Source organism: Hoplias malabaricus, chromosome 3 (genome assembly GCF_029633855.1).
Source record: "Hoplias malabaricus isolate fHopMal1 chromosome 3, fHopMal1.hap1, whole genome shotgun sequence".
NCBI classification, from domain to species: Eukaryota; Metazoa; Chordata; class Actinopteri; order Characiformes; family Erythrinidae; genus Hoplias; species Hoplias malabaricus.
The window spans coordinates 79,922,610-79,933,291 of record NC_089802.1 but is presented as its reverse complement, the minus strand read 5'-3'; the positions used below and the strand labels follow the sequence as shown (position 1 = coordinate 79,933,291).

The window sequence follows — 10,682 nt, the reverse complement described above, 5'->3', positions numbered from 1 at the left end:
CCATAGAGCAGGTCTTTCAGCTGGGGGCAGCCATGTTTGAAATAGTGTAGAATTTCTGATTCATCCAGGCCACTAGGGGTCAGAATAGCGTGGCCAGAAATTCGGCTTTAGGGTGGGCCCTTACTAGTCCTCCTTTTTGTAGCAAACAGGTTAAACTTTTCACTTTGGATTTGTTTTATGTTTTGTTATTGGCACAGGCAAATTCAGAATAAACACCTCATATTTAACAGTGTTATTTGACATTTCGCTAAATCCTCCAATGCTGTGTGTTTACAGTGAGGTGCGCAGCATGGAGAACCAACCACGAGAGCCGCTCAGTTCTCCTCCACGCTGTGTTCATCTGTTGATATTAATTTTGACCTCTTCTCATTTTTACTTCTTTAAAGATGGTTAATGCCAATTTAAAATATTAATCGGTTTAGACATATTACGTATTTGTTCTCTGTCTGTTTTTGTTAACCCCTCGATAAACATACATCCTTTATGTTATCCTTGTTTGTGGGGTAATGTGGTGCTTTTTGGCGTGTGATGTCCTCCATTTTGGGGTCATGGAAGTGACCCTGAATCAGTATAACAGCTGTTTCATAACATTAAAAAGAATCAGTGATGAAAATAACTGACTGCATCTTAAACCCTCTTCTGAATAAAACCCTGTTGTTGTGTGTGTGATTCTCTCAGGACATGGCTGTGAAGATCGTCCTGATCCTCGTCCTGTTCTCTGTTTCTCTGGGACACGCTCAGAGAGGTGAGTTTCTCTGATTCTGTGATGTCCACACATAATTCACACAAATCTGGACACAGTCAAATGATATGTTTGTTATTATTAAAGTGAAATCATTATGAATATAGCAGGCAATTTATCTATAATTTATCTTTCACATTCTGAGATTGCAGAAAGACAATTATATAATTACTTCTATGTTTCTAGACTGTTTTTGTTGTTTTCAGAGCGAAACGATGCTTGAAAAATGTAAAATCATTGGAAAGCAAATGAATTGGGACATTTTCAGTAAAGATATAATCACCCAGAAAAAGGATAATTGTCTAGAAAGAGGGTCTTGATTCTGGACATTCTCAGAGTACATGTGAATTAAATAAGTGGCCAGTTCTATCAATCACACAGGTTCTACTTATAAATGATTTATTTATCTTATATATGTATACACGGATCAACCATAACATTATGACCACTTCCTTGTCTCTACACTCACTGGTCAGACAGGAGCACTTAGTAATTTTATCATTACAGATCATTTATTTATTTGTTTGATAACGGAGCCCGGCCTAGAAGAGACATATGCGCTGGCTGACTGACTCCTAATGTTGAAACGCACATGCACGAGTAGGAACTGTTAATTCAGCCGTTTTTCACAGAGAGAACTTAAGGTGGCGCCGCTACACCACTGCACCGTCTGTTGTTAGTTCAGCCTTATTTCACATTCCAGTTCGTGAACTAAATTTGGAACCATTCGGCGGTGACCAGAGGTCCTCTTTTCCCTGGACAAGTCTCTTTTTGGGACCTAAAACATGTGTTCAAGTGTTCAACAGGTCAGAGGGTTGAGAACAGGATTGTTACACAGTCGCGCCGCTTCAGTGCTCCACCATCCACCGCAGCGCAGCTCAGTGTTTCACTCATAGTTTTTAAACCGCGTCCACTCTCTGTCCACTCTGTGAGACGCTCCTCCCTCGTTGGTCCACCTTGTAGATGTAAAGTCAGAGACAGTAGCTCATCTTACGGATCTTTACGAGGAAGCACAAATATGAGCACATTACACCCGATTCTAAAATCTCTACACTGGCTACCCATCCACTACAGAATCCAGTACAAAATCTGTTCTCTCACTCACCAATGTCTCTATGGAAACACCCCACTGTACCTCAAAGAGCTCCTTACCCCGCACAATACCTCAAGACATCTCCGTTCCACCAATGCCTATCGCCTTCAGCAGCCCCGGACCAAACTTTCTACTCTGGGAGACCGGGCTTTTCAAGCTGTTGCCCCACGTCTTTGGACTTCACTCCCAGATTCTCTGAGGGCTCCACAGAGCATGGAGTCTTTTAAAAAACAACGAAAAACATTTTTATTCAAAAAGGCTTACTAGGATTTAGGTTTTTTTCTGATCTTATCTTGATTTACTTGCTCTTAATGGATTTTATATTGCTTCTGATTAGCACTTTGAGATTTCCTTGAAATGTAAAGTCCATTACAAATAAAATGTATTATCTCTGTGGGGGTCCTGAGCGCTGAAGAACAGGGGGGAAGGGGTGGTAATGAAGTATGCAGAGCAACAGAGTGAGTACACCCTGTAATTGAACTACAAAGTGCTTCTGTGGACAGTGGCGCAGAGAGAGTGCACAGTCCGTATAGAAACAAGGGTGTGGTCATAATGTTATGGTTAATTAATATGTGTGTGTGTGTGTGTGTGTGTGTGTGTGATTTGAACAGGGTCTCCGGACCTGGAGTGTCAGTCTGCTGTGGGAGTGGTCGGAGAGGTCACAAAGATCCCCTGCTCTTTCAGACCATTTGTGAAACATAGGAAATTTATTATCTACATTGTGAGGATTGAAAAGAAATGGCAGGAGGATCCAGTCGTTTATATCAAAAAGCTCAACAATGTAGTTAAAGGAGGTCCTCGAATTACACTTCCTTCTAGAACTGATCCATCTCTGTTCTTCACCAACACCACCGTCTCTGATGAGGGGGAGTATGAATACAGGCTCCGGACCAGCCGTGGTGTGATAAAGAACAGAAGATTCAGGCTGAGAGTCACAGGTGAGTGCTGCCCTTCTTCAGTGAAGGCCCTTGTTAATGAAGCTCTGTGGGGCTGGGGCTGAAGAGCAGGGCTCTGTAAGAAATCATTTCTTAATCAGTGACACCATCTTAAATCTAAATGTGTCCTGAACTGAGGGGCGTTAATCAGGAGTGTGTTCCTCTCTTCACTGCAGTAACACTCCCTGCTCTAATGGGAGGACTTTACTCTAGGTGTTAGAACATAGCTGTGAGGATCTGATGGAGTTCAGCCTCATCATCATCAGTGAGGGTCAGGGGCTGGTGTTGGGGATTAGTTCTGAATCAAACTCAACACTCCAACTCATCCCAGCAAACACAGTTCCACTGTTCCACACACCAGAGGAACCCCATCACTCCAGAGAACACAGTTCCACTGTTCCACACACCAGAGGAACCCCATCACTCCAGAGAACACAGTTCTACTGTTGCAGTTTACCAATTAGAGGCTTAGAACAGTTGAAGGTTTGTAACAGTGGGAAAGCTAGAACGTTTTCAGTTTCACACGTTCATTCATTCATTGTCTGCAAGTGTTTCTCTAGTTCAGGGTCGCGGTGGGTCCGGAGCCGACCCAAAATCACTGAGTGCAAGGCGGATAAAGATCCACCCTTGGGAGTGTTCATTTAAGAGAATCAGCCTGATCTGTGACAAATGGGGAAAGTAATTCTGTGCGAGGAAAACCATGTCAGGCAACGAACAGTGCTCTCGCAAACAGGAAAACATTTCCCGGGAGGAACACACACTTTGAGTGAAGAAAAACCCACCGGGTTCTCCCTGCGCGAGAGGGAATGTTTCTGCGGTTCTGTTCTGACAGGGGGCGCCATAGCAGACAAAATACACCCCAAAACACAGAGGGAACAGGAGACTATAATATATTTAATAGAAATATTTAATAGGTATTATATAAGTACAGTAAGTAAATACACTATAAGAGTTAGTGCTTTATGTTTAGAGTCTGTGTTAATTTTTACACTTTAAAGCAAGAATTACACTTTGTTCCCAATTTTGTTGCACAATGACAATAAAGATAAAGACATACACAAGCACTTGAATTAAACCCATTCTAGTCTTATTTGCGTTCTCACGTTCAGGCCGCCTCCTGTGTTCATTTACAGAAATAGCATGAGTGCTAACAAGGAAAAGAAATGAAGGTTTATTGAGCTCTATTATCTAGTCTTATCATCGCTGTCGATCAAAAATTTATCACGAAACAAATGGATATCGCTTTATCTCCCAGCGCTATGTTACAGTTACAGTTGAACTGCTTTGAGGGAGTTGTGATATGTATTTATTATTGTTTAATCATTTTTAATATCTATTTTTAGGTCATTTTTAGAGCATTTGTAATGATTTTGAATCGTATTTAGATGAGTATGGTCTGATCTCACTGCCCACCTCCTCCTTCCTCAGACTCATATATCACTAATATTTCACCTTCACATTACTATAACTCACTATCTCCATCAGTTCACTTTTACTTCTGTTCTGTTCTCTGTTGTGTCTCCGGTGTCGACCCGAGGAGGATGGGTTCCCTGTATGTTTCTTCCTCGTGAGCTGAGGGGGGTTTTCCTTGCCACTGTTGCCCCTGGCTCGCTCATAGGAGCTCAGACCCGAATCTCGGTAAAACTGCTTTGTGATGACTTTCTGTTGTGGAAAGCGTTATATAAATAATTTGATTGGTTGAATGATTGATTTGTAAACACAGGAGGAGTTTTGTTGCTCTTCATGAGGTGTTCAGTACACGATGTTCTCTGTCTTTCAGTCATCGTCTGTTCGTATTTCACTCAGCAGATGAAGTAAAACTCTGATCTCCTTCCAAAAATAACATCAAAGACAACCCTAACAGAGAACACACTTAAACACTCAGTTAGAGCCACTGCTGAGACCTCCACAATCACACCATGCCCACAACCTGCTCTTAATAGTGTCACTATAGCTCAACACACTTGGAGGAGAACACAAACCATTCTGCTCCATCAGCTCAGTCCTTTACTATTGTTATATTTCTTATAAAATGTGCAGCTCACAGGAGATTAAAACTGTTTTGTTGTCACAGTTTGCTCCAAAGAGTGGGTCTCCCACAAGGGGGCAGCCATGTTTAAAATAGGTTTAGTACAGAATCTGACACCTCCAGGACACTAGGTGTCAGTATCACTGCTGTTCCTTTAAAACTGTGTGTTTTGTTTCTGTTTTCAGCGGAGTACGACCCACCAGTCATTAAGTCATGGCTTGAACGAATCAAAGACAGTCACAGAGTTGAACTGCACTGCAGCACGAGCGGTGGATATCCAGCAGGGGGCATTCACTGGTTCAAAAACAATGAAGCCAACTGGACAGAGAGCGCCACACTGGAGATAATGGAGAGAGATGACAAACTGCTGACAATGTCCAGTAAACTGACCCTTACCCTTTTCAAACTGAGTCTGGAGTCCTACAGGTGTGTCGTTCTCAACAGCAGCTTCAGTGAAGTAGGAGAGACCAGGATCACGTGGTCTTTTTGTAAATGCCTCATTATTTACATTTACATTGATGGCCTCAGTGGGGTCCACGTGGGTAGAACAGGGTCCAGGAGGGGCACGGGGGTCTGGGGGGGGGGGGGTGGTACAGGGGCTGTTAGTGTGACCCAGGTGGGCTGCTGTAGCGGGTGAATGTGGAGAGTCCAGTAACTCTCTCTGTGTGGGGTCTCTATATGGAGAAGGCTTAGATTGTTTCACACCTGTAGTGGGTTTGCTCCGATTTAACTCAGTGGCAGAGTGTAAACTTGGAGCGTTTTCCCCTGGGGAGGTTCCTGTGTTCTGGACTAGTGCAGGTTTCTGTTCTGTCCCTGACTTTAACCAACACTGGGTACAGGAGGCACTTACAGTGGCTTGTAAAAGTATTCTTTTCCCTTGAACATTTTCAGATTTTGTCACCTTACAACCACAAACTTCACTGTATTTTATTGAGATTTTAAGTGATAGACACAAAGTAACACATAACTGTGAAGTGGAAGGTAAATGACACATGGTTTTCAAACTTTTAATCAAATCTGAAAAATGTGATGTTCAAAAGTATTCAGCCTCCTTTACTCTGATTCCCCCAAATAACACCCAGTGCAATAGAATAGAATAGAAAGCCTTTATTGTCATTATACACAGCATACACAGTACACATAGAACAACGAAATTGGAAGCTGCTCCTTAAAAATGTGCCCACAGTACAATATTTAAATAGAAAAGTTATCTATCTATATACTATAAACTATCTATAAAAAAAACTATAGAAACATATAAGTACCCTATAGATAAATAGGACTGACAGAACAGATGACACACTGTAGTGCAGTTAGTGCAGATTCCCATTTAGCAGCGTGATGGCTTTGGGAAAGAAGCTGTCCCCGAGTCTGTTTGTTTTGGCCGGTATGGACCTGTAGTGCTTACCAGAAGGCAACAGGCAACCAATGATTTTTCCTGCAGTATCGGTCACCCTCTGCAGCCTCTTTCTGTCAGCCTCTGTGCAGCTGGAGTGCCACACTGACACAGCATAGGTCAGTAGGCTCTCTATGGTGGAGCGTAAGAAAATGTCACCAGCAGGCGTGTGTGTAGTTGCTCCTTCCTGAGCACCCTCAGGAAATGAAGCTGCTGCTGGGCCTTCTTAACCAGTGCAGAAGCGTTGACTGTCCAAGAGAGGTCTGGGGAGATGTGAACTCCAAGGGATTTGAAAGATTCCACTTGCTCCACACGTTCGCCGTCCATGTGTAAGGGTGGGGGAGCAGTCGTGTTCCACCGGAAGTCCAGGATGAGTTCTTTAGTCTTAGTGATGTTCAGTGCCAGGTTGTTAGCTGCACTCCACTCACCAAGTTTCAGGACCTCATCTCTGTAGGTTGTCTCGTCTCCCCTTTTTATCAGTCCCACCACTGTTGTGTCATCAGCAAATTTCACTATGATGTTCTCTGGGTGGGCAGGACAGAGTGAATAGAGAAGTGGGCTCAACACACATCCTTGGGGGAAGCCGGTGCTGATGGTACGGACGGAAGAGAAGTGACAACCCAGTTTCACCTGCTGGGGTTGGTTGGTCAGAAAGTCTTTGATCCAGTAGCAGGTTAATGGTGGGAGCCCCAGATTGACTAACTTGGGGATCAAAAAGTCTGGAATTATTGTATTAAAGGCAGAGCTGTAGTCAATGAAGAGCATCCTGACATAACTCCCCCGTTTCTCCAGGTGACTCAGCACTGAATGGAGAGCAATGGCTATTGCGTCTTCTGTAGATCTGTTAGTCCGGTATGCAAACTGATGCGGGTCTACAGTAGGGGAGAGACAGGCTCTGATGTGTTTTAGAACCAGTTTCTCAAAGCACTTGGTGATGACTGGGGTGAGTGCTACCGGGCGAAAGTCATTGAGACTGGTTGTGGGTGATTTTTTGGGGACTGGGATAATAGTGGCTGATTTCAAGCAGGCTGGGATGACGGCTTGCTTTAGTGACAGGTTGAAGATATTGGTGAAGACCTGTGCTAGCTGGTCAGAACATGCCTTAAGCACCTTCCCTGGTACACCATCCGGGCCTGTAGCCTTCCTAGGGTTCACAGCACGAAGCACCCGCCTCACATCCTCAGCTGCAAGAATGAGTGGGGGGGGAGCCAGAGACAGAAGTGGGTTGTAGTGGGAGGGTGGGTGGCGTTGTAGTTACGAGACAGTACAGTGTCTGTGAATGTTGCCAGGTCTTCATGGTGAAAGACTTCCCACTGTGTTTGCTCAAATCAGTCCTGTAGTGTGGCGAGGGCGTTATCAGGCCAAGTGTTAATGGTGATCTTTTTGGGCTTTGTTTGTCATTTGAGGGGGGTGTATGTGGAGATAAGAAACAGAGAGAGGTGGTCTGACTGGCCCTAGTGGGGGAGGGGTATGGCTCTGTAAGCACGCTTGATGTTGGAATATACAGGGTCCAGAGTGTTCGCATTTCAGAGTTGTTGGGCATTTCACACGTTGGCCGAATTTTGGTAGAACAGTTTTGAGATTTGCCTTGTTAAAGTCCCCCGCGATGATGTGAATGCCGTTTGGAAAGGCACACTGATGGTTATTAATGGCATTTAGCAGCAGATTAAGAGCTATTTTTGTGTTAGCATCCGGTGGAATGTAGACTGCACTAATGATAACTACAGTTAGCTCCCTGGGCAGGTAAAATGGTCTGCATCTCACCGACATGAACTCTAAGTCAGGAGAGCAGTGTCTGACCAGTACAGTGCTACTATTGCACCAACCTTCGTGCACCTACATGCAGAGCCCCCCGCCTCTGTTCTTACCGGCGTTGCTGTTCCTGTCCCATCTGTGTAGCTTGCGGCCTGCTAGCTGCACTGAAGCATCGGGGATCTGAGCATGTAGCCATGACTCTGTAAATGATAATCACGCAACAGTCGCGAACAAGGCGATTTCCAGCTAGTTGTAATTCTAAATCGTCCATTTTGTGTATCATGGATCTGGCATTTGAGAGATAGAGGCTTGGTAGCGGTTGTTTGAGTGGCTGTTTCCTTAGCTTATACAGCCGTCCAGCCCTGCAGCCCCGTTTTTGCTTCCTCACGCATTGCCGTCTGCGTCGCTTTCCAGACCCGATAACAATCCACGGAGACCCGGCTGGTCTTGCTATCTCGTCCGGGAGGTTGTGAGTGCGATGAAAATCTCTACAGATGGTCATTTCCTGTTGAAAACCGATGTTCAGTAAGTCCCCATGGTTGTAATGTTTGTGAGAGTTCGTAGACAACATACAACATACTGAAACAACACACAAAAAAGTGTACGAGTAAGGAGAGCCGTGAGCCGCTGCATCTGTGCGCGCCGCAGCCGGAAGTTCTCAATCAACTGCATTCAGAAATCACTTAATAAGTCAGAGTCCAGCTGAGTGTAATTTAGTCTCAGTATAAATACACCACGAGACGAGCCTGGGGCAGTAGAGAGAACAAGGCGGACTGTGGTGCTGCCTGGGGCTGATTAGAGCGTGTGGTGATGACAGGTACAGCGGTATTGAGCCAGAGGTCCAAGGACCAGGTGGCACACCATGGCGAGTTGCTACAATTTCTGGGTGGCGGTTAATGTCACTACCTGAAGCAGTGAGAGTATATGCAGCTCCTTGGGTTTAAAGTAGTGGTGTGTTAATCTGAGGCAATTAGCACCAGCAGAGTACTGATTCTTCCCGTAATACGAGGTGCAACTAACTGTCCTGGGTTGAAACTAGTTACTGCCAGCCTCTACTTTTCTTCTCTTTGTCTCTTGTCGTTTTGGACCGGTGGGTGCTGTGCTGAGCTGTTGGAAAGGAGTGTGCTTCCTGTCTAACTTGGATTACTCTCTGGGACTTCAGGATAAACTGTGTGCTTCCTGTGTATTTTGCACTGTCCACTCACCTCCTTGGATTTCAGTCGTGTTTATTGTGTGTTAGCCTCTAGTGGCTATTTTTACCAGTCGTCTTATGGCTGTTTTTAATATACTTATGGTACTGCGCATGCATATAAAGAAATAAATGTTATTGAAATGTATTTGATGTTCTTTTGAGTCCTGGATTGCTGTTTCCTCCCCAGTTTAATGATCAGTATTGTATTGTGAAGGGAATTTATATTAGGTTTGTTTGTTTTGTTTTTTTAAACATCAACCAGTACCTGCCTTTGACATATAATTTATGTTCCACTTCACAGTTATGTGTTACTTTGTGTTTATCACTTAAAATTCCAATAAAATACAGTGAAGTTTGTGGTTGTTAGGTGACAAAATGTGAAAAAGTTCAAGGGGAATGAACACTTTTACAAGCCACTGTAACCCCCATCCGCCACGTCTCCAAGCAGCCAATCACCTGCCATGTTCTATTATCAGCTCCAGCCAATCAGAGTCTCTTTGTGCTGTATCTAAATTGTGGAGAGAGAACAGGAGAAAAAAGAAAAACCCAAAGCAGAACAGAACACAGACATGAAGCAGAGGGACGTAACAGCGTGGTGTTTAAGCAGCAGCAGAGTTCAGACCAACTTTTCTCTTCTTAACCATTCCCCAAACATCAGAGTAAAACACTAATGTGTCAGAGTTTTAGTCACTGGAAGATTAACACAAACTACATCCAGTTTCAACAAAACAAACGTGTGTGTATGTGTGTTTTAAACAGACCTGGACCTGGAGTGTCAGTCTGCTGTGGGAGTCGTAGGAGAGAACACAACAATCCCCTGCTCTTTCAGTTTATTGTGGGAAGATGAGTATATTGTAAAAGAGCCCTCTAGGCACAAAAATATTGTTATTGTAACATTGTCGATTGTAAAGTTCGGCCGGGAAGATCAAGGCACGTTTATTGACGTGGAAGACAATAAAGTTGAAGGAGATCCTCGAGTTCAGCTTCCTTCTAAAACTGATCCGTCTCTGCTCTTCACCAACACCGCCATATCTGATGAGGGAGAGTATCTATACTTTCTCCAGACCAACCATGGGATAATGATATATGACAAATTCAGTCTCAGTGTCACAGGTGAGTGCTGCCCTTCTTCAGTGAAAGCCCTTGTTAATGAAGCTTTGTGGGGCTGGGGTTGAAGAGCAGGGCTCTGTAAGAAATCATTTCTTAATCAGTGACACCATCTTAAATCTAAATGTGTCCTGAACTGAGAGGCTATTTAAGAGATTTCTGGATTGAGAACAGGTGTGTGGCAGTAATCAGATCTGGGTGTGGCTAGAGAAACTGAACTCAGGTGATAAACCACAGTTTAAGTTTTAACCCTTATTTTCAAACACCTTTTCACACAGGCACTTTTTCACCATGTAGGTTCATTTAAAAACTGCATTTTGTGTTTACCTGTGTTGTCTTTGACTAATATTTCAGTTTGTTTGATCATCTGAAACATTTAAGAGTGACAAACACAAAAAAAAGAAATTATGAACGGGGCAAACACTTTTTCACA

The 10,682-nt window shown here is 43.9% G+C and overlaps 1 protein-coding gene across 1 annotated transcript; it reads left to right on the top strand.

The window, feature by feature from the left end:
- The first annotated feature begins 336 nt into the window (after positions 1 to 336).
- LOC136691536 (uncharacterized) lies at positions 337 to 6,304 on the top strand. Its single transcript, XM_066664093.1, has 4 exons — positions 337 to 745; positions 2,447 to 2,773; positions 4,985 to 5,225; positions 6,244 to 6,304. Exons 1-4 carry the CDS (start codon positions 682 to 684, stop codon positions 6,302 to 6,304), a joined length of 693 nt encoding a protein of 230 aa, XP_066520190.1. The 5' UTR covers positions 337 to 681.
- Positions 6,305 to 10,682: the final 4,378 nt, after the last annotated feature.

Bases quoted from the DNA above. Each gene is read 5' to 3' on its own strand.
- LOC136691536 (XM_066664093.1), top strand. From the start codon at position 682: ATGGCTGTGAAGATCGTCCTGATCCTCGTCCTGTTCTCTGTTTCTCTG. The intron at 2,774-4,984 runs GTGAGTGCTGCC...TTCTGTTTTCAG, and splicing joins ATTCAGGCTGAGAGTCACAG to CGGAGTACGACCCACCAGTC. The intron at 5,226-6,243 runs GTGTGTCGTTCT...TTTTTCCTGCAG, and splicing joins CTGAGTCTGGAGTCCTACAG to TATCGGTCACCCTCTGCAGC.